Genomic DNA, 25126 nt, shown 5'->3' with positions numbered 1-25126 from the left:
ACCCAATTTTGGTCTATATACCAAATGAGCCAGCGCCGGTTTGGACCGTGCGACGCGGAACGAGTAAGAGGTCCATTACGAGCAAGAAGAGACCAATTCAAGGAGCCGGAGATCGCGGAGTCAATCCACTATAAAAAGAAATAGATACGAAGAGGGACACGTTGAAAACCCTAGAGAGAGCTACACCCATACATTCGACCTTATTTCCACCTAGCTTTAAGTCTTTTCTCTTGTCGATCTCACTTGTAGCGTTCGATCTCATTTCATTCATTGTATTCGATCTTATTCATCAATAAAATCTATTTTTGCCTACTGGAATCTGATTACATCGTTGGGTTCTAAAAATATCGTTACCTACATCATCTTATCTTCCATATATTTAACTCTCGATCACTATGTAGATTCTAGGATCTACAATGAACAAGTGTGTTACGAAAGAAAAAACAAGTGTGTATTTTAAAAAACCTTGTCCATTATCGGTTAACAAATTTAAACCATATCACAATTTTAGAAATAAGTATTGTGTCCAAGTATTTTACAAAATTAAAACACCGCTACTAGATAACTAATAAATAAAAATTGTTTTTAAAATAACATAAAAATCAACAAACAAATAAAACCTAAACTAATAAAAATATTAGGGCAATTATGTCAAATAGTTATTTTTAAGTTTTTGTCACAAAAATAGTGTTCAAGAAAGAAAATGACCAAAATAACACTTTTTTTTTTGAATTTTTTTTTTTTTTAAATTTGAAACCATATCTACAAAATTACACCCTTTAACTCTAAATCTTAAGTATAGATTAGTTAATTATAGGGTAAAAATACATTTTTATTCTTTAATAAAACTTAATTTGGTTATTTTTTTTGTTAAATACTATTTTTGTGACAAAAATTTAAAAATTGATATCGTAATGAATTTCTCAAAACACTGTTTTATAAATATTTATATTCGTGCAAGAATACAAATTGCATAATATTTGTTCTGCTATCTCATGAGACGGATTTAAAATCTGGCGGTGGGTGTGTGTGACTTCTAAACAAAAGAACAAAAGATCGAGAAAATGATAATGCCAGTTACAAAAAAAAAAAAAAAAGATCGAGAAAATGATTCTCAGTTTGGTGTAGACCACCTACGACCACAGAAAAACATGTTATAAACTGTTGTATCGATTAAACAATTAGGCCACAAAGTAAGACTGCTCGAATAAAAGCATATACATACTCTCACAGAACCTCTAAAGGAACAAAAAAAAAAAAATTAAGACAGAGAGAAAAGAGACGCGAAGATGGCTTCGACTCCGAAGCTAACCACTACAATTTCATCTTCCCCATCTCTTCAAATCCTCTGCAGAAAACTCCCAATCGCAATCAACCTACCATCTTCTTCAACCTCTCGTTCCCTCCCTAAAACCTTATCCCATCTCTCCTCTCTCCGTCCCCGCGTCGCCTCAGTCTCAAACCACCGCTACTACTCCTCCTCTCGCCGCTTTTCCGTCCGTGCGCAAAACGACAACGGAGCAGACTCGGATCGCCACTACGACTTTGATCTCTTCACCATCGGCGCCGGAAGCGGCGGCGTCCGCGCCTCCCGCTTCGCCACGAGCTACGGAGCGTCCGCCGCCGTCTGCGAGCTCCCCTTTTCCACCATATCTTCCGATACCGCCGGTGGCGTCGGAGGAACGTAAGCTTCCCTCTCCTCTTAGCTTGTTTCGATACATCTCCTGCTCAGTATTTGATTTAGTCGCTGCAACTACATACAAACACAACACAACTTAACAGTCAAAAGCCCTGAGGTTGTGTTTGAATTGGGTAATTTTGTTCGAGTCGGGTTTGTAATCGGAACTCTATCCATGTTTCCTGGTTGAATTTATAAAATTTATTTAAAAAAAAAAAACTTCAGTGTTTTTGAGACAGCACTTGTCTTGACAAAGCTAGTTATAACCGTTATTACATTCTCAAAGCACATTTGAAGCTGTGTTAGATCTCAAAGTCATCTCCTTTTTTTTTGGTTTAATCGACAGGTGTGTACTTAGAGGATGTGTACCAAAGAAGCTACTAGTGTATGCATCCAAATACACTCACGAGTTTGAAGACAGTCACGGCTTTGGTTGGAAGTATGACACTGAGCCTTCTCATGACTGGAGTACATTGATTGCCAACAAGAACGCTGAGCTGCAGCGCCTTACTGGTATCTACAAGAACATACTCAACAATGCTAATGTCAAGTTGATCGAAGGTCGTGGAAAGGTAGGCTAAGCGAATCAATGTCACAGGCTTTCTATGTATTCTTGGTTGACTATGGAGTCTGAGCTTGGTTTTGTCTTTGTGTGTAGGTTATAGACCCACACACTGTTGATGTAGATGGGAAAATCTATACTACGAGAAACATTCTGATTGCAGTTGGTGGACGTCCCTTCATTCCTGACATTCCGGGAAGAGAGTTTGCCATAGATTCAGATGCAGCACTCGATTTGCCTTCCAAGCCCAAGAAGATTGCAATCGTTGGTGGTGGCTACATAGCCCTGGAGTTTGCGGGAATTTTTAATGGTCTTAACAGTGAGGTTCATGTTTTTATAAGGCAAAAGAAGGTGCTGAGGGGGTTTGATGAAGACGTGAGTGGGTTTGACTGCTTTTTTTTTTGTTAATTATTTTGGTTATTTTCTGATTGTAAATGTTGTTCTTGTTCATAGGTTAGGGATTTTGTTGGAGAGCAGATGTCTTTAAGAGGCATTGAGTTCCACACAGAAGAATCACCTGAAGCCATCATCAAAGCTGGAGATGGCTCATTCTCTCTGAAGACCAGCAAGGGAACTGTTGATGGGTTTTCGCATGTTATGTTTGCAACTGGTCGCAAGCCTAATACAAAGGTAAAATGTGATTTTGACTTAATGGATGTTTATTAAATGAAAACTGTTAGGAAAATTCATTGCTTTATAAACTTTAAAGATAAAGTAAACATTGCAGTCCCTTGTTTATGGCTTAAAATGTGAGCTACTTCATGATCATTGGTGTAATGTTGTTTTTATAACAGAACTTAGGGTTGGAAAATGTTGGCGTTAAGTTGGCAAAAAATGGAGCAATAGAGGTATGATCTAATGGTTAAGTTCTCATTTTATGCATGGTTATATAATGTATATTTTTGCTCTTTGGTTGGTAAGGTTGATGAATATTCAAGGACATCTGTTCCTTCCATCTATGCTGTTGGGGATGTCACTGACCGGATCAATTTGACTCCAGTCGCCCTGATGGAGGGAATGGCATTGGCCAAAACCTTGTTCCAAAATGATCCAACAAAGCCTGATTATAGGTAACATTACACTCTTGACGAGAGTTAGCTTTTGAATTTCTGGTGATCAGTGAGAACATTAAACAACTGTTCTCTGTACTCTGTTGTCTCTGTTGGCTTTTAATCTTTCTGTGTTTTTCTATTCAACTAGAGCTGTTCCCTGCGCCGTTTTCGCCCAGCCACCTATTGGAACAGTTGGTCTAACTGAAGAGCAGGTAAGCATAACACTTTGTGGAAAACATGGTCTATGGTGTATCATATGTCACCGCTTATAAATGTTAAGAGACGTGTTTGCATTGCAGGCCATAGAACAATATGGAGACATCGATGTTTTCACATCAAACTTTAAGCCATTGAAGGCCACGCTTTCAGGACTTCCAGACAGGGTGTTTATGAAACTCATTGTCTGTGCAAACACTAATAAAGTTCTAGGTGTACACATGTGTGGAGAGGATTCACCCGAAATCATCCAGGTTAAACATTTTCATCTTCTCTGAATCATAAACACGGAAACATATACATGATTTAAAATGATTTTTCTTTTTCAATTTGACAGGGATTTGGAGTGGCAGTAAAAGCTGGCTTAACTAAGGCCGACTTTGACGCTACAGTGGGTGTTCACCCCACAGCGGCTGAAGAGTTCGTCACTATGAGGACTCCAACCAGGAAGATCCGCAAAGAATCCTCTGAGGTTTGTTTCTTTTCCATCTAGTTTCACTGTTTTGCAGCATCAATAAAAGATGGATATTCTCAAATTTTTCTTTCAGGGAAAGGCAAATGTTGAGGCTAAAACAGCTGTCTAGAGAAAGTTGCAGAGTAATTTGGATTTACGACATTGGAGCTCCCTGACAAGGTATTCACCAGTTTCCTCCGTATTCATTTAATACTAGAAAGGACGAGCAATGCAATTAGCTCATAGCCTCATACCATACTTAGGGTGACAATTAAGGCAAAGCTCTGATTCTACCCACCTTAAAGCAAAGGGTTCAATTTATTTGTGAGGGGGCAAAATAAACTTCAATATTTTCCCAATTGTACATTTACTTTGTGCCTGGCTTGAGGCGACTCTAAACTACTTTTAAACCAACTTGCTTGAGCCATTCTGGTCCAACTGATACCCTCTCATTACCATATTATTAGTAAAAGAAAGCATAGCTCACACTAAAGTCATATGTAATTTGTGTGTGATATAATTTGACCTTCATGTTTGCAGGAGAACATTATCCGTGAAGAAGAAGAAGCTTTTTTTTGTCAAGAGTGATCGAGTTCTAGCCAACGTTTTTAGTTATTTATGTCGCGTGGAGATGTCATAACCATCGTGCATACTGTTAATCGTTTAACCTACACGACCAAATTCTGATATTCGGAAAGTGATTTTTACGAGAGCTCCTAAAATTGAAGGTTTTCAATTCTTTTTCCATTGTAGTGGTGGCTGTATTGCCCTTCCAGTATCGCATTTTCGTGGTTGAATAAGTAAACAATTTTATACGTCAAAAAGAAAAAAAGAAAAGCAAAAAAACAATTTTATACGTCGAGTGATGATTGGAAATTTGAGTTCTTAGCCAACGTTTCTTCTTGAGAGTAGTTTATAACTATTTTGAAAGGTGGTTTTGGTTAGAGCTCTAAAACCGATGACTTTGAGTTATTGTGCGTTGTACTGAGGGATTCACCTAACACCTTAGCTAATCCTAGCTGAATAAAATATACGATTTCAAGCGGTCTCTAAACTTGTGGGTCATACATAAGTCTCATTTCATCATATTTTTATTAAAAAATAAAACATGTATAAGAAAATGTTTCTATACAATTAAGTATTACAATCGAACTGTTGTAAACGAAGGGTTTGAGACTGAATATTTCGTGTGTATTATTAATCATCAAAAGGGGTTCCTTATATAAGGATTATAAGATAGAGATAAATGAAAAGAGTACTTATCCTAATCCTACATGAAATAGGAAATCTACTAAATACATAAAAGGAAAGATAACATCTAATAGGAAAAAGGAAAGATGGTTTCCTTTTCTCTCTAAGCCGCCTCTCTCTCTCTCTCCTCTTGGACACGGCTGTGGTTGGGCTTGGTCGTGCCCTGATAGGCCATCTCTTCTTGTCTTGGTTAATGGCAATTCACATTGTTCATAACACTCCTCCTTGGATGCCATAACCATACAGGATTTGTAGTACGCTTAATGTTGCCTCATTAAAACCTTATCAGGAAAACCCAGTGGGACAAAACCATGATGAAGGAAAAAGAGTACAACACACACTACTCCCCCTGATGTGAACCTCGGTGTAGGTTCTACATACCACGCATCTTGATGCGTGATCTATCCTGTCTGTGTAGGAAGGGAGTAATCGGCCAGTTTCATTACTGCACCGTAATTAAGACCTCTTAGGTCGTTTCTCATGTCCTTTGACACTGAGTGTCCCGTTTAAAGCATGTGTGTTAAGCAATGTGAACCACATTGTCCTCGGGAATCACATGTTGGTCTTTGCAAAACGTGTTTGCATGTATTCATGATTCAGACGTGATCATCTACTTCTATACTCTTTACTTTTGGTTAACTATGATAACCATTATGCCATGTTTCAATCTGGTCGATCAATGTCCAGTTCATAGACCACGTCCATACATGTCCACTTATTAATCTTATGAGTGTTCAATGATTATTGCTTTGAGGTTTTATAATCTCTTATCATGGCTCTTCGGCCGAACACACTCTCATGTATCTCACATGTGGACATCAATTTCTTTGCTTTAAGTAATGTCTTATTCCTTGCGTTCATATCTTAATGACCTTAGGTCATAGATCTCATAAGCTTTATGGGCTACAATACTTCTTTGGTATCCGACAGATTATATGTCTCCTTTTAATCTTATGACAAAGCTTTATGGAGTTCATACAGCAGCAGACCATTCTGCTATGCTGGATCCTTAAGGGATCTAATGTCGGATTGCAACCTGATGGTTGATCTTTAGTTTCTATTAGGCCGTGACCAAGAAGAAGGGCCAGACGCCTTTTAGGTCTAAAGCCGGACGTGTCTAGAAAATCTGGACGCTCTTTGCTGAAGAGCTGGACGCCCTTGGACGGACAGAGTCGGACGTCTCTAGTTTGAAGGACCGGACGCTCTCAGCCAATGTGCTGGACGTCTACAGATATGTTTTGTATCATTCTTCTAACCTCTTTTAGGTTTAGTATAAGCACAAGGAATTTCTTTATAAATTCTCATATGTATATGGACTGTTATTGGATTGTCTTTTACACAACTCCAAGATCAATGATCATGTGTGATCAATTTCTTTTATATACTTTATGCAGCTGCTTTTGCTCCAGTCCATGAATCAGCTTAGGAACAAAGCTGTTCTCTTATCTTATCTTATCCAGTGATCCATATGCTGCTTACTACATTTAGTGTATCTATTTTCTTTCTTATGACCAGACTTGGTTTAATATCGAAAATCTGTAGCAGCAATCACCACATAGGAGTTCATCTCCTTATAATTTGTTCCTTTGATCTCTGTGAGTACCTTGTGTAAACAAGCTATGATCCAATGCTGTTAATATGAAGACATAGACACTCTAGGCCACGTGATCATGTGTCCTCTCTCACGGTTTCTTTATCTCACAAGATCCATCTATTTCACTGGTTTATCAGATGGCGTTTCTGTATATGTACATGGCCAATACGCTCATCTCTCTTTAGATACTTTGAACCTCCACGTTTATCTTTCTATTCTTTATAATCTTTATGATTCTATGATTGTATGATGAGTACTCATTCGTGGGTACATGATCCTCGCTTATGTTCAAGTGCTATTCTCTTATGTATCTTTATACAAATGTGTGTGTCGACACTTTCATGTGATTCCACTATGTTCCAGACATGATCTGATCACTTTGAGATTTCATTATCCAGGACCTTTGTTACCTAGCAGCTTGGCGTCCCAAGACTACTTGGTTTGGTACCTTAAATGTGTAGCTGGCCAGCCTTTATCTCTATGTCTAGTATGGTTTCTCTTATCATGACTTTGGATCTGTCTATGCACCTTTTCTTTCTATCCGAGTTTCTTTACTCTTATGGAACACTTGGTCTATCTTGCATATACTCTATAGCAACTTGATTATGTCTCTTCTAGGACTTTAAATTTCGTTTGGTGCTAAGCTGGTTAGTCATTCTTTTTTCGGGTCAGTGTCTGGCATTTCGATTAGCTTCTCAATTGGCTATCTTTATATTATCTTTCTTTGGACGTCTTATATCATAATGTATAGTCCGAGGATCTTGCCAAGACAATGATGGTTAAAACCATTCTTATCATTCCTTTACTCTTTCTTTATCCAGCTTATAATATTTCTCCTTTAATGTTTGGATAGTCGGATCCATTTGATCATGCAATCTGTACTTGGCCACTATTTTAATCACCCATGTTTTGGCTCAAGCTTTCTTTGAATTCGGGGAGAAAGTAATACTCCTATCCAACATATATTCCCAATCCTCTTCTGAGGTTCCATCTTAAACGGCACATATATATATGTGGTGGTTTTATCTCAGAATCTCTTAAGATGGTTTGTCTGGTTTTAATGACCCGTATTCATTCTTTAGATGGGAATATCTATGCTCACTTATATGGCCTGATGCTTATTATCATTCCGTACATGTATATTCATAATGTCCCCAAGCATATAGGTAATGGCCGAACCTTTTATAGGTAATGGCCTTTCCGGCTGGTTATGGCCTTTGCGGCCAGACCGTTGTCTCTCATGGTCTCTTCGGCTTTTTTGGCCGAGTCATGGACTGTGTGCGGACAAACCTGCACTATTCAGACAAGTCACGGCCAAGTCATGGCCAAGTCGTGGCTAAGCTGTTTATAGGTGATGTCCTCTTTGGTTTGGCTGTTTGTATCATGGCCTCTCTTTGTCCGGGTAATGGCCCTTTATGGTCTAGTAATGGCCGAGCCATATATCATGGTGTTTAGACCACAGTACACGAACTTGTAGTATTGATCATGGGTTTATCCTCTCTCCCCCTCATGACCATACTATAAGGTCGTGGTGCTTTGGGATAATTAAGCCTAATGAGTTTCCCTATGTGTACATGTTTCACAACGTGAGATCTTTACGGGATAACTCTGTGCCTTTTCAATATTGATCTTTTGCATTAAGTTCTATACTAGGATGGCTAATCCTATCATGCCATGTAAAATTTTGTGGTGTTTCTCAATATGGTCACCACATCTCTTGCCTCTTATCATACTGATCCTTAGCATAGTATAAATCAGTAGAGATCATCGGTATAGTCTTGACCACTTTCTTTCAAAGGTCTTAGGCGTTTTTATTCTTAAAGATCTGAAGGAACTTTGTTACCTTTCTTGCCCATTGTTTCTTATTTGGAAACCATTCATTATAACTTCAATGGACCACATTTCTTTGGGTGTATATAATGCCTTATAGGCAAATGCCTTAGCCATAGTTTCCTACTAGGCTTTCTATACCATTCATGATTTCTTACTTGGTTTTATGCCCTTTAGGCAACTCTTTAAAACATCCATATGTTTAAGTAAGATCAGGCAAGATTTAATAAACTTAAAACCAATTCCATATAAATCGTGAATGATCCTTAGGTTAAAGTAAACACGAATGCAATCATAAAGCAATAAGACTAATCGTATCGAAATTTGGTCCTTTTGAAAATCAGATCAGTATAAGTGGCGAAGCCTTTTATTCTATACTGTTGTTACAGTATGACTTTCGACACGTGGAATGTGGAATAGGATTTCTCTAGTAACTCTTCCTTGGTTACTACTTCACCACAAAGTCTCAGCATCGAGACTGTCTTAAACAAGACTGAGTTGTACTCATCCATGACTTTGTAATCCAATAATCTTAGATTCTTCTAGTCATTTCTAGCCTTTGGAAGCAACACCGTTTTTTGGTGGTAATTTCTATGCTGTAAAGCATCCCAAAAGTCTAGTGGATTTTCTATAGTGATGTACTGATCTTTTAGACCTTCAGTGAGATGATGGAATATAATGCTTATAGCCCTGTACCGTTTCATTCTCATTGTTGTCCTTGGTGATTGTATCACCAAGTCCCTTTTCGATATCTGAGTCACATTGTCATTTAAAATTTAGGTTCACAATGTGATCATGTGGCCGCATGGTATTTATCAAGCTCGGCCACAAACAAGTCTTACGCATCTATGAAAACAATCGATCATGGTGCCAATTAGGTCACACTGCCATGTTAGTGTGATACAAAAATCCTAGAGATTGGTTCATGATACAATCCGGTTTATATATCAATCCGGATATAAGGCCATACGGCTTTGCCTTAGACTTTCACGATTATTATGTGATACAACGATCTTAAGGATCGGATCATGATGCAGTTCGGGTCATATGACTATCCGGATGCTAGGCCACTCGGCCTCTTAGATGTACACTAAGCCACACGGCTTTTAATCAATCAAGGGCACAAGGCCGCAAGTGTGTACAATGTATTAGGCCATACGGCTATATACAATAGGGGATTATTAATCTAAATGTATATAATCCTATTGCATAGTTGCATCTCTATTAGGTTTACTAATTTCAAGGTTTGGTAATATTCAACTAGATTTTAGTATCAAGTAATCTAGCAACCTAACTCTCATTTATGCAAGCAACCTTAATCAATTGGATTCTACTTTATAAAATATAGGGTTTTAATTTAAACTTTAGTAGAAATCGATTTAGCAAAATAAGATTAAGGTTTCAAGGCCTTTAGAATTTTAAAATCGAGATTAGGGTTTTAAAACATTCAAGTGACCGATTAAGGGTTTCAAGGCCTTAGGATCTTTAACTTCGAAATTAGGGTTTCAGTTTAAACAAGATTCAGATTCAAGTTTTGAAACAATCCTAATTACAGCTCTAGGTGATCAATCAAAAACACTCAAGTTTCAAATCAAATTTTAAAACCGATTTTCTAATTAGGGTTTTAGGGGATTTCAAAAACTTTGATCTTTGATCAAGGGGATTTGAATTGAGATTCAAAAACCTTTATGGCTCTGATTTTAATTGATCAATGGATCAATCTCAAATTATGGTTTAGGGGATCAGACTTATTCGAGCTCCGATTTAATCTTTAGGGTTTGATCTATTTTCCCTATGGCTTTCATCTTTAGAGTTCTGATTTTGGGGTTTCAATCTTTACAAAACAACCATGTTCAATTCATGTTCTCAGAATTAGGATTATCTTTGTTTTGCAGATTGTAGAAACCAGACCACCAAGATGAACCTCGAACGGACGCGAGCTGGCTGCTTCGGGATCGCGAGCTGAGAGGATGCGATCGGGTTAGGTTTGTTAGGTCGCGATCGCCTTGGTTGTCTCTCGCGAACGGGTTGAGGCTGATCGTCGGATCGAGCTGAGGCAGAGACGGGAACGCGAGACAGGATTGAGTTCAAGGGTTCGTCTGAGCTGAGATCGGGATGAAGCTGAGACGGTAATGCTTGCTGGAACGGAATCAAGAACGAATTAGGGTTCTTCGGGATTAGGGTTCCAAAAGACCAAGGCGGCGCCGTCTATTGTTTCTACGAGTGTGGGCGCGTCTGAAATCGGATTGACGAACGGTTTTCGCTGATAGATTCGTCTCGTCCAGAGCTTCAATTTGATATGTGGCTCGTCGTCTGTTTCCTCGGGGTTTGAGAGATAGATTGATTTTAAGTTACGCCTGGATTAGGGTTTATGTGTGACTGATTTTAGGTTAGGTTTTGTCTCAGGGTTTTGGAGTCTATCGTGCTGATAACGCACGTGTTGTAAACGAAGGGTTTGAGACTGAATATTTTGTGTGTATTATTAATCATCAAAAGGGGTTCCTTATATAAGGATTACAAGATAGAGATAAATGGAAAGAGTATTTATCCTAATCCTACATGAAATAGGAAATCTACTAAATACATAAAAGGAAAGATAACATCTAATAGGAAAAAAGAAAGATGGTTTCTTTTTTCTCTCTAAGCCGCCTCTCTCTCTCCTGTAGTCGGCTCTCTCTCTCCTCTTCGACACGGCTATGGTTGGGCCTGGTCGTGGCCTGATAGGCCATCTCTTCTTGTCTTGGTTAATGGCAATCCACATTGTTCATAACACGAACAATTAACTGTATAGACGCATTTTTTTTATATTTTTATTTATTTTTTGTATGGAAACAATTAATTGTAAAAAAAACATTTTGTAATACAAATACACAATTACAGCTTATCTAGAGAGAAATATCTTGTTTACAAGTTTGAAGTTAAATATCTAGACAAATACAAACATTATAAGATTAACATTTTGCTATACTTAGTCGTAACTAAAAATAGTTAAAAATCACAATTAAATATAGTAAAAAATCAACTAGGAATCACTATTTTTATTCCAACAAAATACCGTTAATATATTTTGAACAGCAATCGGATTTCTTACCATAATAAAAAAAGTCCAATTACATTGAATTAATGCAATCTAAACATATTTATTAGCATATCACGACACGATTAATAAACAAATCTTGTCTTTACTTTCACTATAACCAGTAATTAATTCGTTTTCAAAGAGAGAATCTTCTCCCTTACAAAAAACAAAATAAATAGTCAACTATTTTCACACAGGGGATCCAACCCCAACGTCTACAAAAAGGACATCAAATCACGTGCCGTTTGAACAAACCCAAAGGGGCAAATCAGTCATTTAACAACCCTCACACTAGCCTTCACGCTCCCTTCTCTTTCTAGCTGAGCGGCTAAGTTAAAAAAGTTTTATAATTTGGCTACTGTGTACTCGCGCGAAAACACCATTTCATCTCCCGCCGCACCTTCCCTCCTCCTTTTATCATCTTTCTCCCTCTCGAATCTAATCTCATCACTCCAAATCTCTCTCTCTCTCTCTCTCTCTCTCTCTCTCTCTCTCTCTATCTCAACGATGCAGCCTCAGCCGCATATACCTCCAGCCACCGCCAACGCAGCGATCTCAGCGGCCCTTAAATCTCAACGATCGAGAAAAAACCGCGGGAGTTACAGTTGCGGACGATGCGGCCAGCCCAAGAAAGGCCACGTCTGCCATCTCCCTCCTCTCGACGTCCCCAGCACCCCGATCGCTCCCGAGCCGGTGACCTCCATCGCCGCCGCGGCGTCCTCCACCCGCTCGACCGTCGTGTCCCTATCCTCCGCGCCGCTGCGTCAGTCCTTCACCAACCTGCGCCGCGCGTTGTCTTTCGACGACGACGTGGACGCGCGTGACGAGCCCGATCCGACGGATCTGACGGATCTGAATTTGGATACGGAGATCGTTCAGCCGGGGAGGTTTCACGCGGTGGCTCTTTGGGAGGTGCTCAAGAGGCTGCCTCCGTCTGGGCTGCTGATGGCGGCTAGGGTTTGTAAAGGGTGGAGAGAGACCGCGAGGAAGATGTGGAAAGCGGCGGAGGAGCTGAGGATTAGGGTTCCGAAGAGGGCTCAGATTGGTTACGTTGGATCGTTGCTGCAGAAGTGTCCTGGACTTGTTACTCTGTCTCTTAAACTCGAGAGGTGATTGGATCTAACTTAGATCTGTGATAGTTGTTCATACTAATTTGTTAATATTAATGGATAATTAACAAGCTCTTAATGATCCGGAGACATTAGTATTAATTCGAGTTTCTGATTGTTGTCTGCAGTGATTTTGATGCGACAACTCTGGCATGCATTGCTTTTTCTTGTCCTAATCTGGAGGTTTTGGAGATTTTAACTTGTGGCGCAGCTGTCAATAGGATTTCTGGGTAAGTGGTGACATGAAGTGATGATAAATCTGAGTAATTTCAATAAGAAACAATGACAATCGAGTCTTTTAACTGTTTTTTGCTATGTGAAACTGGTTTGGCCATTTGATATCCTTGCTGTAAATTCATTTGTACAAATCAGTCATTTTGCATGTGATATACATATCATAGACTTGCTTCTGACTTGATTTACGGTTTTGATCGATTTTAAAACAGTTGTTTGCTCTTCTACGAACCTGTTTTTGATTGTCCTTAATGCTATGCCACACTAGGATTTGGGCACTTCATCTCTATGCTGCAGTCACAAAATGGAAATTGTGGCTTCATGCCATGTTTATACAGAGTTTGGGTGACGTTTGCTATCATTTCCTCTAATACTAAGCAGTCATTTCTCATTTGATGCATCAAAGACTTGCTTCTGATTAGATTTGTGTGTTTAATCGATAAAGACAGTTGTTTGCTCTTCTATGAATCTGGCTTTAGCTGTCTTAATCTCTATGCTGCATACACAAAATGGAAACCGTGGGTTCTTGCCATGAATATTGAGATTTTGGTGGTGTTTGTTTTAATTTATTTGTATTAAGCAGCATCATAGACTTGCTTCTTAGAGGATTTATTGTTTTGATTTATTTATAATACTTGTTTGCTCTTCTCTGGATATGTTTTTAATTGCTCTTTTTTTTTCGTTGTATGTATAGGGATGAGCTGGGTCGCTTTGTTTCTAATAAACGTGGACTTACAAGCCTTAAGATGGAAGGATGTTCCAACTTGGGAGGATTTTCCCTTACTTCAACAAGCCTCTCTACTCTCTGGCTTTCAGATCTTCATTCTCTCTCCAAGATGGTAATTTGAATTCCTTTTTTACCACTCGTCCAATGTTTGGGAAGATGATTTGTATATATGTATATCTATCTAAACTGAAAAACATTTTGTCAGATCTTCAACTGTCCAAATTTGATAGAAATATCACTTGAGTTTTCTCAACAAGAAGGTGATTCAACTGATCTTGTAACAATGGTTGATGGTTTGGGAAGGACTTGCACTAGATTGCAGAACATTCACATTGCCTCTCTGAAGCTTTCACATACCGTTGTACTTGCTCTTACTGCTGTGAATTTCAGGTTTGTCTAATTTCTAGGTTTTGTTGGTAAAACTCATATTTGCGTCTCTCTGGGACTCTTAGTCCAATGTTCCATTGAGAGACCAGTTGTTTCTTAAGATTGATGTCAGTTTCCTAATCGTACAGTTGTTTGAGAATGCTGTCGCTAGTTCTTGGAATAGATATCATCGATGCGTCTGTAGATGCCATTTCCTCAAGTTACACAAACCTTGAGCTGCTTGATTTGAGTGGGTATGTTTTGTTCTTGCTCAATATATCATATCTATATCTCATTTGTGCTTGTTCACGTGAAGAGTGTATGTTGAGGCATGTTTTTGTTTGTTTGTTGGTTTTTAGTTCCAGCATTACTGATACTGGCCTCGGGATGATCTGCGATGTTTTACCTGATACACTCTCAAAATTACTTGTTGCTCTTTGTCCCAACATTACATCAAGTAAATTCTTGATCTTTGGTTTGCAAAATATACCTTAGTTCATGTGTTTATTCTCTAATTTCTCATTTCATTCTACAATGAATATTCTTGCAGGCGGCATTCAGTTTGCTACTGCTCAGCTGCCTCTTCTTGAGCTGATGGACTGTGGCATGACTGTATCTGATCCCAATTCAGATAACCCGTCGACTCCACAAAAGACACCAGGCTACAATCAGAAGATGTTTATTAAACATAAACGGATGAAGAAACTCAGTTTGTGGGGTTGCTCCAGTTTGGACGTGAGATTCCTCATCAATGCTCCCGATAAAAGCTCTCTCTAAAACCTGTTTTCTAATAGTTTTGATCTTTTGATTCAGGCTTTGTTCCTAAACTGCCCAGAGCTCAAGGACTTGAATTTGAACTCGTGCAACAATTTGCAACCTGAGAGTTTGGTGATCCAGTGTCCAAAGTTAGAAATTGTGCACGCATTAGGATGTCAAAAGCTATTAACAGTAGCTATCCGGAAACAGGTAAAATCTTTGGACAAGTTACAACTTATAGGGTTTGGTTTTAGTTTTAGAGAAACTAAGATCGAATTGAACCATTTGCAATTCAGTCTGATGCAGTATGTCTATAGATAATTATTTAACCAAGATTAGATAATTACATATTTTAATCATATATGATTTAAGTATGAAATGTAATGAATTTATGTTTGGTTTGGCTACATTAAATCGAATTTGGTCTTTTTTTCTCTTCAAAATTTTGGATAAATGCAGTAGATTCGTGGATCGACTTTGGTTTAAACATGTTGGCTAGGGTTCTATTTGATTTGGTTCGATTTAGTTTATATGTCCACTCCATAGAAATGTGTTCTGTTGCCATAGAATGAATGTCTCTGGTCACACTCAAACGAAGAGCCTCTTAATAAGCCTCTTCTTGTATTTGTTGGATAGGTTTCTGAGAACTTTGCAGCTGGGGAAAACCATATGACACGGAAACGCTTGGCTGATGGGTCGAAGAGGATTCAGGCTCCACCTTCGTTATACCAAGAGGTGAGTTTTTATCTTATTATTAGTACATTTATTATTTTTGTGTGTGAGAAAGAAAGAAAGTAAGAGAGTTTGTTGTTTGCAGACAAGAGAAGATGATGAGAATTATCCAGCGAAGAAGAGAAGGAAGATTGAGAGGGAAGTGTGTACCATTATAGATTAATAAATAATACTCTGTATTAATACTCTCTTGGACTCATCACATTTTTTCTTCTACCAGCTCTATGTTACTGTGATTATGTTGGATTACGTCTGTTGTTGTTTCTCACTTATGAACTTTTTTACATGTTTTATCTTTAGTTTTCCAATTAGCTTTGAATAAATTGTACAAGTAACATTTTGTATTGGATTTTGATATTTAATATATTAAAGAGAATTTTTCTTTTTCTTTGATCTTTTTTTACTGCAGAGCTTTTCTCTCTCTTTTTTTTAGTGACGGTTTTGCATTTGTTTGTGTGGTACATTGAAAACATTTGCATAAACTAGTCTGTTATACACTTTATAACAAGTTTTAGTACTATTCGCTTTTTTGTGTCAAAGTAATATCCGTTGTCTATATTGTAATATTACTTGAAATAGTGCTATGATAAGAATTGTATAACTTTGATCCAGTTACATTTTCACACGTATTTTACATTTAAGCTTGCAAATGATTATTCAGTAAGTTTTAAGAATTCATCTACCAATAATCCCTTTTAGAATTTAATAATTTTGTTTTTTAATACGAGTCTTATTCTTAATACAAATGTAACGTGACGGCGGCTGAGGCATTGAACATTGAACAACTCGTGGCAGGTAGATTCCACCAACCTCTTTCCATATTATCCCAACGTGGAATCGCTGCGACTGCAGTTTATATAATAACACTCTCTTCCCTTCCTTCCTTCCTCAAATCCAGTCGTATCCATAATCTCTCTTTCAATGGCGATTGCTTTCAAATCGGGCGTCTGCTTCCTCCACTCCCCAAAACCCCAAATCGGAATCCGCCACTCTTCTCCCGATTCCTCCCTCTCTTTCAAGAGATTGGCTCCCATCGCTGCCCTCTCCACCTCTTCCCCCACCCTCGGTCTCGCCGATACTTTCAAGGAGCTCAAAAAACAAGGCAAAGTAAGAGACTTTCCCTGTCTTTTTCTTTCAACTCTGTCTGAAAATATTGGTTTACTTATCTCCACCGTTTGTGTTTTGTGTGTGAAGGTAGCATTCATACCGTACATCACAGCTGGTGATCCAGATCTCTCTACCACCGCGGAAGCATTGAAAGTTCTTGACGCTTGTGGTTCCGACATTATCGAACTTGGAGTTCCTTACTCTGACCCATTAGCTGATGGACCTGTTATTCAGGTTACAACAAAACCCACCAATAAAAATCCAACCTTTATGCTGTTACTGTCCTAAAGCTTTTCACTTTTGTATTGATCATCTCGTAATCTATCCTATTTAGGCTGCGGCGACAAGGTCTTTGGAGAAGGGTACCAACCTTGATAGCATTCTTGACATGTTGGATAAGGTGAGGTTTTAGTTTTTGAAGCAAAGATCTTCCAAACTTCCTTTGTTATGTATTCTGATGCGTATCTGTGTGTTCTTGTTGTTGGACTTGGTGTGCAGGTTCTTCCAGAGTTATCTTGTCCTGTTTCGCTGTTCACGTATTACAACCCGATTCTTAAACGTGGGTTGGGGAAGTTCATGTCCAGCATCAGAGATGTCGGTGTCCAGGGGCTTGTTGTTCCAGATGTTCCTCTTGAGGAAACTGAGTTTCTGAGAAAAGAAGCACTTAACAACAGCATTGAACTGGTATATTTTTGTATAATCAAAGATTCTCAGTCTTGTCAGTAGCAGCATATCACAAGATATCAGTGAAAATTCCAGTTTGTGTCCATATATTAGAATTAGGAGAAGCATTGTTCTTAGCAGAGGCACTGAGACTGTACATGTTTTTTTTCTGGTTAGTAACGTAATGTTCATTCATGTTTTGTAATGAAGGTCCTACTCACTACACCAACAACACCAACAGAGAGAATGAAGAGAATTGTTGACGCATCAGAAGGATTTATTTACCTTGTAAGATCCCTCTTTGTGTATCTTTCTTTCTTTCCAGATATTCACATGTGTTTTTATGTCTGAAAATGTATTGGCCTTGCTATTGGATTTGACAGGTGAGCTCAATTGGAGTGACGGGTGCACGTGCATCTGTAAGCGGGAAGGTCCAGTCGCTCTTGAAGGATATCAAAGAGGTATGATAAATAACACATATATTACTGTTTTATTGTTATCTTGAAATGATGTTAAAATGTTTGGCCTTTAACTCAATGCAGGCAACAGACAAGCCAGTGGCTGTCGGTTTTGGAATATCAAAGCCTGAGCATGTGAAACAGGTCCTACACCTCACAAAAAGGATGCTTCCTATAATGTCTCTTAAGTTGTATGCTTGTTTGTTGTTTGACAATTTTTTTCTTCTTCTTCTTATAATTGTGTGTACAGATAGCTGGATGGGGAGCTGATGGAGTGATTGTAGGCAGTGCAATGGTGAGGCTTTTGGGAGATGCTAAGTCGCCAACGGAAGGGCTCAAGGAGCTTGAGAGTCTCACAAAGTCTCTCAAATCTGCTCTTCTTTGAAACACAAAGAAAAACATTTGCAGAACGCTTCATTGATTGTGTTTTTGTTTTACTAAGTTACCAGTAATGTATGAAAATTATGTTCCAAACTTTTGAGACATTTCGAGTATGATCAAGTTGCAGTGTGGTCTGGTCTCTCAGTCCACAAATCAGTTTTTATTGGTACTTCAATGAAAACTACAGTGGATCGCATTTTGATTGCCTGCAATAGTACTCGAAGCAATTCCGATTTGAATTCTGATTAGAACTTTGATAATAAGAAAACTCTTTAGTGTTTCAAAAAAAAAAAAAAAAAAAAAACTCTTTCATTTTCATTAGTCCCTCTTTTTATTCAATTGTATTTCAAAATTTATTTGATGAAATCATGGTTTAATTTTCAATACAGTTTTTTACTTTTAGCTGGAGATGTTAGAGCATCTACAACTCTTCTTTTCAAAAATAGATGTGAATTTGCTACAATTTATACTATATAAAGAAAAAAAATCTATTTATAAAGAAAATATAGAAGAATGCTATTTTTTACTTCTAAATACAGAGGTGAAAATAATATTAAAAACAAAAAAATAAAAGAATTCTATTATATATGCATATATTGGAACAACACTTATTTTTAAAATAATTTATAGTATAAAATTGATTGGATATGGTCTTAGTTGAAATTATTATTACACAGACCTTAAAAGATTTTGTCTTCTTCTTTTTTTTTGCACACTTTTATATATATGTCTAAATTTAGTATTTCTGAGTGACTAACTGGTTCAGGTAAACCGGTAACCTGTAAGGAGGGATGAAACATAAATATTTAAAACTTTCGATTTGGTTTCAAAATCATGTCAAATTATAAGGGAAAATTGACAAAATAATCCTCAACTTTCAAAAATAAGCAAAAAAAAATTTTCAATTCACAAACACCCCATTTTAACCTTCAACTTCTAGCCAAACACAAATAAATCTTATACTTTCATTGACCAAACCATTTCAGTCTCGTCAAAAGTCAATTTCGTCAAAAGTGAATTGTTTAGTGCCGTTAGTTTATATTTAACGGTTGACTTTTAATAAAACCAAAATGGCTTGGTCAACACAAATATGAGATTTTTTTGTTCCAATTTTAAAGTTGAAGATTAAAATTGCTTATTTAAAAATATCTTAATTAATAATTGTTGTTTTTTTTCTTTTTTTTGACATGAAAAATTGTTGTTTTACATATTTATTAGAATGACTAACCTAATCAAATATGTTCAAATAAGCTTAGATATAATATTTTTAAAAAGAATTAAAACTAAAAAAAATTAACAAAAAATCTTAATTAAAAATACAATTATAATGTAAATTCAGATATAACAAAAAATAATTAAGTGTTTATGTTAAAAAAAATCTAAGAATAAAAACATAAAAGTTGAAGGTAAAATCCTAAACACGTTGTTGTTAGAAGTATGATCACCGGTGGCTGATGTATAGAAAGTTAGAAACAGTTGCTGGAATCAGCCGAAGATCCCTTTCACGCATTTGCCTTCAGCCTTTTTCACTTGCCTCATCTTCTAATTATAATTGTATTTTTAATTAAGTTTTTTTAAACAATTTTTAGTTTTTAATTCATTTTAAAAAATATTAAATCTAAGCTTATTTGAAAATATTTTATTAAGCTAGTGATTAGAATCGATATGAAAAACAAAAAAATTGTTGTAAAAAAAATAACAATTTTTAGTTAAGATATTTTTAAGTAAACAATTTTAATCCTCAACTTTTAAATTGGAAAAAAATCTCATATTTGTGTTGACCATGCCATTTTAGCCTTATTAAAAATCAACCGTTAAATATAACTAACTACACTAAACAGTTGACTATCGAAGAGAATGAAATGGTTTGGTGAATGAAAATATGAGATTTGTTCGTGTTTAACTAGAAGTTGGTTGAACGAAAAAAAAGAGTTGAACAAAAAAATAAATAGAAGTTGAAGGTTAAAGTGGTGTGTTTTTGAATTAGAGATTTTTTTGGGTTGTTTTCGAAAATTGAGGGTTATTTTGTTAATTTTCCCCAGATTATAGTGTCCCACATTCAATTATTTAAAACAATGAGAAACAAAGGAGTTTTTGTGTTAAAAAGAAAAAAAAAGAGAAACAAAGGAGTTTTAGGTTAAATTCAAAATTCAAAATCACAAATTCGTCCCAAATTCTGGCATCCCGCGATAGATTCCAATTAGTGAGAAGAGCAAAGAGATGAGAGGCGGAGCCGCCGGAAAGAGAAAAACAACGGCCGGTTTCTCCGGAGCACCACCACCGCAACCACCACCTTCGGTAGATTACCAGCGCCAACTCTTCAACTCACGAGACTCCGACGCCAGTTTCGCCAGCAGCCGCCCGTCATCAGTCGGCTTAAGCCGCGCCTCCGATATACACACCGACAGATCTCACCAATCCTCGACGATCCGCTCCATCAACGCCTTCCTCGCGTCTCACAACTCCCCGATCTCGCTCCGCGCCCACCCCGTCCCTCCCGTCAAAGACATCTCCGAAACCCTAGTTTTCCTCCTCTCCACGGTCGATTTCCACTGCGATAATCGCAAATGGGACGAGGACGTCGTCTTCTTCCTCAGATCGCTTAGCTGCCCGCTCAAGCTCACCAAATCCACCCTCCGCGCTCCGAACTCGCCTCACAACTGGCCTAACGTCCTCGCCGTGATTAACTGGCTGGTTCAGTACGCTCGCTTCCGTCAGCATCTATCGTCGAATCCCGCCTCGGTGGCTCCGGATGCTAACTCTATGTCTTCCTTCGGGATCAGAAGCTACTGCCATTTCATCCGCGGGGAAGACGATTCGGTTAACGATCTTGATTCGGAGTTCTTGGGGAAACTCGAAGCGGAGAAGGTTACGATCGCTGAAACGATCTCGAATTCTGAGAAGGTCGCCGCCGAATTGGAGGCGAAGCTCGATGCGTTGAGGAAAGGTCCCTCGAAGAAGGAAGCTCTAGAGAAAGTTAAGGCTGATTTGGAGAAAGATGTGAACAAGTTTCGCACGATGGTTGCGGAACGTAGCGAGAGGACTCGTGGGATGGAGAAAGTGGTGGAGGAGAAGGAGAAGGAAGTGTTGGCTAAGGAGGAAGAGAGGGGACGGATCTTTGAAGAGAACAAGGAGCTGAAGAAGAGTGTGGAGGTTCAGTGTTTTAATGTGAGAGATGTTGAGAGGATGAAGAGAGAGTTGCAAGCTGTGGAGAGAGATGTTTCGGAGGCTGAGGTGGCTAGAGATGGTTGGGAGCAGAAAGCTTGGGAGGTTAATTCACAGATTAGTAATCAGTTTCATCAGATTCAGAGGCTTGCTATTGATTGTAACCAGGCTCTGAGGAGGTTGAAGGTTGATGTTCAGTTCGCTGTGAATGAGAGAGGGGAGGTACCTGAGGAGGTGATGGGTGCGGAGTATAAAGCTCTGGTGAAGCCAGCTCTGTGTTCGTTGTATGATGGTATCAAAGAAGGGTCGACGAAGAAGGCTGATGAGCTTGTTTCCTTACAACAACAGGTGTCTGAAATGGCGTCGAAGATCGAGTCAAGAAAGAGTGTTCTAAGGTCGATTCAGTTGCAGATCAATGAAGTGGAAGAAAAGATGAAGCTAGTGAAGAAGGAAACTCAGGACTTGGCTTCAAACTGCGACCTCGAGGTGAAAACAATGGCTGAGAGTGTGAGAACGGATGCTTTGAGTCTGGAAGTTGTGGAGAAAGAAGCTGCAGAGATGTTGAAGGCTTCAGAGGTTAGATTGGAAGAAGCAGTGAAGCAGAGCGAAGAGGAGGTCCAAGCTGTTGCTGCTCGACTCTTTGCGCTTATCGATTCGATATCTAAACATAAAGAGTATATGGATTCGAAGATCTTGGAGGTGAAAACTGGTGTTGCTGACACTGCTAGTGCTGTTTCAGAGATATATAAAGGGAGCCTTAAGAGGCACTTTGGTGGTTAAGTAGCTAGCTAGAGATTAGATGAGACATTGACTGAGCCAAGAGATTGTTAAGTAATTTGTAATGGAGAACGTTGTGGCTTTTGTTGAATTATTATTGCAAGTGTTTACATCTTTTGTCTCATTTGGTTATAATCTTTGTTCGTTTGTTTGAAAAGATCTCTTTGGCATATGAATTTCCGGTCGAGTGAACCAATTCTACTCATACTGATCCAGATTACATCATGTAATTTACATGACTTTTTTTTATACTGATCCGTTTGGATTAAGTAAATAATTAAACCATATTTAAATATTTATAAATTTTGGTTTGGGTTTTGTTCGAGTTTGAATACTTATTTACATTATGTTAGACATTTTAAAAACTTTAAATATACATCAAATTCTCAAATTCTCAAATCAAAAAATAAAATAATATACTATTATAAAAATGTAAAATCTGCTCCAACTTACTTCTATTTCTTTCCCTAAATAGAGATTGCTATTTTTCTTCTATATTTATGGGAAAAAATAGCACTCCTCTATAATAGAGACATACTTTTTTATTTATACAATAATCTTTTAACTTTTTGTGATTATAACTAAAATACATGTTTATGAAAAAATAAAATATTATGTAAAATACACAATTTTTTTATTTACATAATAACTCTTAATTTTTATGGTTATATAAAAAAAATATTATTTTATTTAAAAGTCTAACTTTTTATTTAGAAAATGAGATTAAAATTTTATATTTAAAACAAAAAGTATTAATTATAATTTAATTATTAGAAGGTCCTCAAGGATTTTAAATATTGATAACATATTTAAGTTGAACTTAAGTATTAATTAATACAACATATTGAAACAATTAATAGTCTAGTAAATTACTTCCGGATCCACAAAGATTGTTAAATATTGTCCAATCAAAGTAGATGGAGGAGGAGCTTGTTGATTTTGGTGCTGGTGATTGTGATTTTGTAAAATTTGTGCTTTCTCTGCTTAAAAATGTTCACGAACATTTGAATTTTTGTTGTGAATGAAGAGGGGAACTTGTGTTTATTATTAGGTCGACCAACTGGTCTTAGGGATGGCAATTGGTACTTTAGCCCGTGGGCCTAACCCGTAAAGTCCCACTGCGGGGCGGGCTTGGGCTTACATATCTTAGGCCCGAGATATTGCGGGTCTTGCGGATTGGTTAATTTTGGGTATGGGCCAATGCGGGGCGGGTCGACGCGGGTTTGCGGGGCATTTGGGACCCACATGTCTTCTTCACCAGAGACGTTTGGCGTTCTGCTCACCGACGAAAAAGGTGAGAAATGGCAACTGTGGAGGAAATTCTGGACCTTCTCTTCCACCCGTTGACTAAGGTCACCACCGGGCCTTATCTTCTTCATCGGTACCTTCTCTTCATCTTTGGTCTACAACCGTACTTCTTTTCGTAGAGAGCACCACCAGAGCTTCTCTTCTTCCTCGATCTACTACCATAGCTTCTCTTCTTCCTCGTTCTTCTTACTCCATCTACCACTGTAGCTTTACCTCTTCCTCTATCTATCACCATCTACCATCTACACATGTATATGATTTCTTCCTCTCGGTAGACACGAGTTAAAGTTAAATCTTTGCATGTTATTTATATCACTCGCCATTCTATACTGTAATTAGATTAAAAATTTACAATCTTCTACTAAGTTACAGACTTACAGTATTGAGTTCAAGAGTTCGTTTGCTTTGTTTGACTTGACTAGTTGACTTGAAACATGATGGTTGTAGACTTTAGTGACAAGAAGTTATCAGTTTTTTTTTTATGTATGAGCTATTTTGTTTGAAACTTTGATTGTTTTAAAGTTTTACTATTAATTGTCACTGGTATCAGACTGATTCAATATTACAATTTCATTCTTTAGTAGAGAAACCAAAGAAACCGTGTAGGCTAATATCATGTCTCATCTATCTTGTTTATCATCAACAGTGTCTTCTTCATTGTCAGTGATCTTCCTCGGACTGCCTTGATTCTCTTCCCAATCGAAAGGAATCAAAGAACGTTCGAAGAAGTTTCTTTTTGCCTCCTCCTCGTACTCTCTGTACCACTCTGTGATTCTTCGTGGGCTTGTTGGTGCGCTTAAGAAGCAGCCAGTGAATTTTCTTTGCGAAGATGGAGCAGTTAAGCTCATCACTTCCATTCTTTTTTTTCTGTCTTTCTGAGAACTGTTTGATTTGCGATGAGTTTTGAGATGTCTCAAGGTCAATGAGAAGAAGAGAACCAATGAGGACTGCATTTTCACTACCCGCGGGCCGGACCGCAAAGTCCTATGTAACAAGCGGGGCGGGTTTGGGTAGAGGTTTAGGAACCGCGGGTTACGGCGGGCTGACCCGCAAAGATCCACCAGAGATAGAGACCGCAGCGGGGCGGGCCACGGCGGGGCGGGTTGTCCCAATTGCCATTCCTAACTGGTCTTTATATACATATGGTAATGACGGTCTAAGTACTGGATCGACATGAGATCGTACTTATCCTTAACTAGATAATGACTAGCAATACGTAAGATAAACACCAACTATAATGTGGATAAACACAAGAGTAGATAGGCGCCAGTATGATCCTGCGGATGAGCTTGGCCCGTCTTGCTACACGGGATGATAAATGGGTTGATCACTAAATGATTTATAACACTCCCCCTTGATCGACACATCCGGTCAAGGTTCATTCATGCTTTGGATGTTGCCTCATTAAAACCTCTCTTGACAAACCCAAAACCCAATGTGGTAAAAGGGAAAACAAGACAGGAAAAAGAGTACAACACATGAACTCCCCCTGATGAATGCATCACTGTAGTAGACGCATTCCCATCTGGTATCCGAGTCTTCTTGAACGTTGAAGTTGCCTATGACTTGGTGAAGATGATCACCTGGATTCTCCTTGAATGAACTTGTAAGTCTTGGACGTTGGTAT

General features: G+C 38.0%; 4 protein-coding genes across 4 annotated transcripts; all 4 read left to right on the top strand.

The window, feature by feature from the left end:
- Window positions 1–1089: 1089 nt before the first annotated feature.
- On the top strand, window positions 1090–4698 carry LOC106415160 (glutathione reductase, chloroplastic). Its single transcript, XM_022709985.2, has 11 exons — window positions 1090–1684; window positions 2025–2250; window positions 2337–2615; window positions 2694–2870; window positions 3035–3088; window positions 3162–3310; window positions 3441–3504; window positions 3592–3762; window positions 3846–3980; window positions 4057–4142; window positions 4503–4698. Exons 1-10 carry the CDS (start codon window positions 1290–1292, stop codon window positions 4090–4092), a joined length of 1686 nt encoding a protein of 561 aa, XP_022565706.1. The 5' UTR covers window positions 1090–1289; the 3' UTR covers window positions 4093–4142; window positions 4503–4698.
- Window positions 4699–12057: 7359 nt separating this feature from the next.
- LOC106411897 (F-box/LRR-repeat protein 17-like) lies at window positions 12058–16024 on the top strand. The gene is made up of 10 exons (XM_013852753.3): window positions 12058–12825; window positions 12954–13055; window positions 13754–13898; window positions 13992–14176; window positions 14302–14406; window positions 14512–14609; window positions 14703–14887; window positions 14966–15118; window positions 15545–15643; window positions 15726–16024. Exons 1-10 carry the CDS (start codon window positions 12224–12226, stop codon window positions 15801–15803), a joined length of 1752 nt encoding a protein of 583 aa, XP_013708207.1. The 5' UTR covers window positions 12058–12223; the 3' UTR covers window positions 15804–16024.
- Window positions 16025–16394: 370 nt separating this feature from the next.
- On the top strand, window positions 16395–18412 carry LOC106415239 (tryptophan synthase alpha chain, chloroplastic). Its single transcript, XM_048764641.1, has 8 exons — window positions 16395–16747; window positions 16835–16981; window positions 17082–17147; window positions 17246–17431; window positions 17621–17698; window positions 17794–17871; window positions 17953–18012; window positions 18119–18412. Exons 1-8 carry the CDS (start codon window positions 16562–16564, stop codon window positions 18251–18253), a joined length of 936 nt encoding a protein of 311 aa, XP_048620598.1. The 5' UTR covers window positions 16395–16561; the 3' UTR covers window positions 18254–18412.
- A 1920-nt stretch (window positions 18413–20332) lies between these two features.
- LOC106415238 (kinetochore protein NDC80 homolog) lies at window positions 20333–22313 on the top strand. Its single transcript, XM_048764640.1, has one exon. It carries the CDS (start codon window positions 20470–20472, stop codon window positions 22192–22194), a length of 1725 nt encoding a protein of 574 aa, XP_048620597.1. The 5' UTR covers window positions 20333–20469; the 3' UTR covers window positions 22195–22313.
- The last annotated feature ends 2813 nt before the right edge of the window (window positions 22314–25126 follow it).

This window comes from Brassica napus, chromosome C8, assembly GCF_020379485.1.
Source record: "Brassica napus cultivar Da-Ae chromosome C8, Da-Ae, whole genome shotgun sequence".
In the NCBI taxonomy this organism is placed as follows: domain Eukaryota; kingdom Viridiplantae; phylum Streptophyta; class Magnoliopsida; order Brassicales; family Brassicaceae; genus Brassica; species Brassica napus.
Note: the sequence above shows the minus strand (reverse complement) of the source record. Positions and strands in the feature narration are given on the sequence as shown.

Coding starts and splice junctions, on each gene's coding strand:
- LOC106415160 (XM_022709985.2), top strand. CDS start 1,290: ATGGCTTCGACTCCGAAGCTAACCACTACAATTTCATCTTCCCCATCT. Junction 2,616..2,693: donor TGAGGGGGTTTGATGAAGAC/GTGAGTGGGTTT, acceptor TCTTGTTCATAG/GTTAGGGATTTTGTTGGAGA. Junction 3,311..3,440: donor CCAACAAAGCCTGATTATAG/GTAACATTACAC, acceptor CTATTCAACTAG/AGCTGTTCCCTGCGCCGTTT.
- LOC106411897 (XM_013852753.3), top strand. CDS start 12,224: ATGCAGCCTCAGCCGCATATACCTCCAGCCACCGCCAACGCAGCGATC. Junction 14,610..14,702: donor TTGTCCCAACATTACATCAA/GTAAATTCTTGA, acceptor ATATTCTTGCAG/GCGGCATTCAGTTTGCTACT. Junction 15,644..15,725: donor CACCTTCGTTATACCAAGAG/GTGAGTTTTTAT, acceptor TGTTGTTTGCAG/ACAAGAGAAGATGATGAGAA.
- LOC106415239 (XM_048764641.1), top strand. CDS start 16,562: ATGGCGATTGCTTTCAAATCGGGCGTCTGCTTCCTCCACTCCCCAAAA. Junction 17,432..17,620: donor TTAACAACAGCATTGAACTG/GTATATTTTTGT, acceptor TTTGTAATGAAG/GTCCTACTCACTACACCAAC. Junction 17,872..17,952: donor TCTTGAAGGATATCAAAGAG/GTATGATAAATA, acceptor AACTCAATGCAG/GCAACAGACAAGCCAGTGGC.
- LOC106415238 (XM_048764640.1), top strand. CDS start 20,470: ATGAGAGGCGGAGCCGCCGGAAAGAGAAAAACAACGGCCGGTTTCTCC.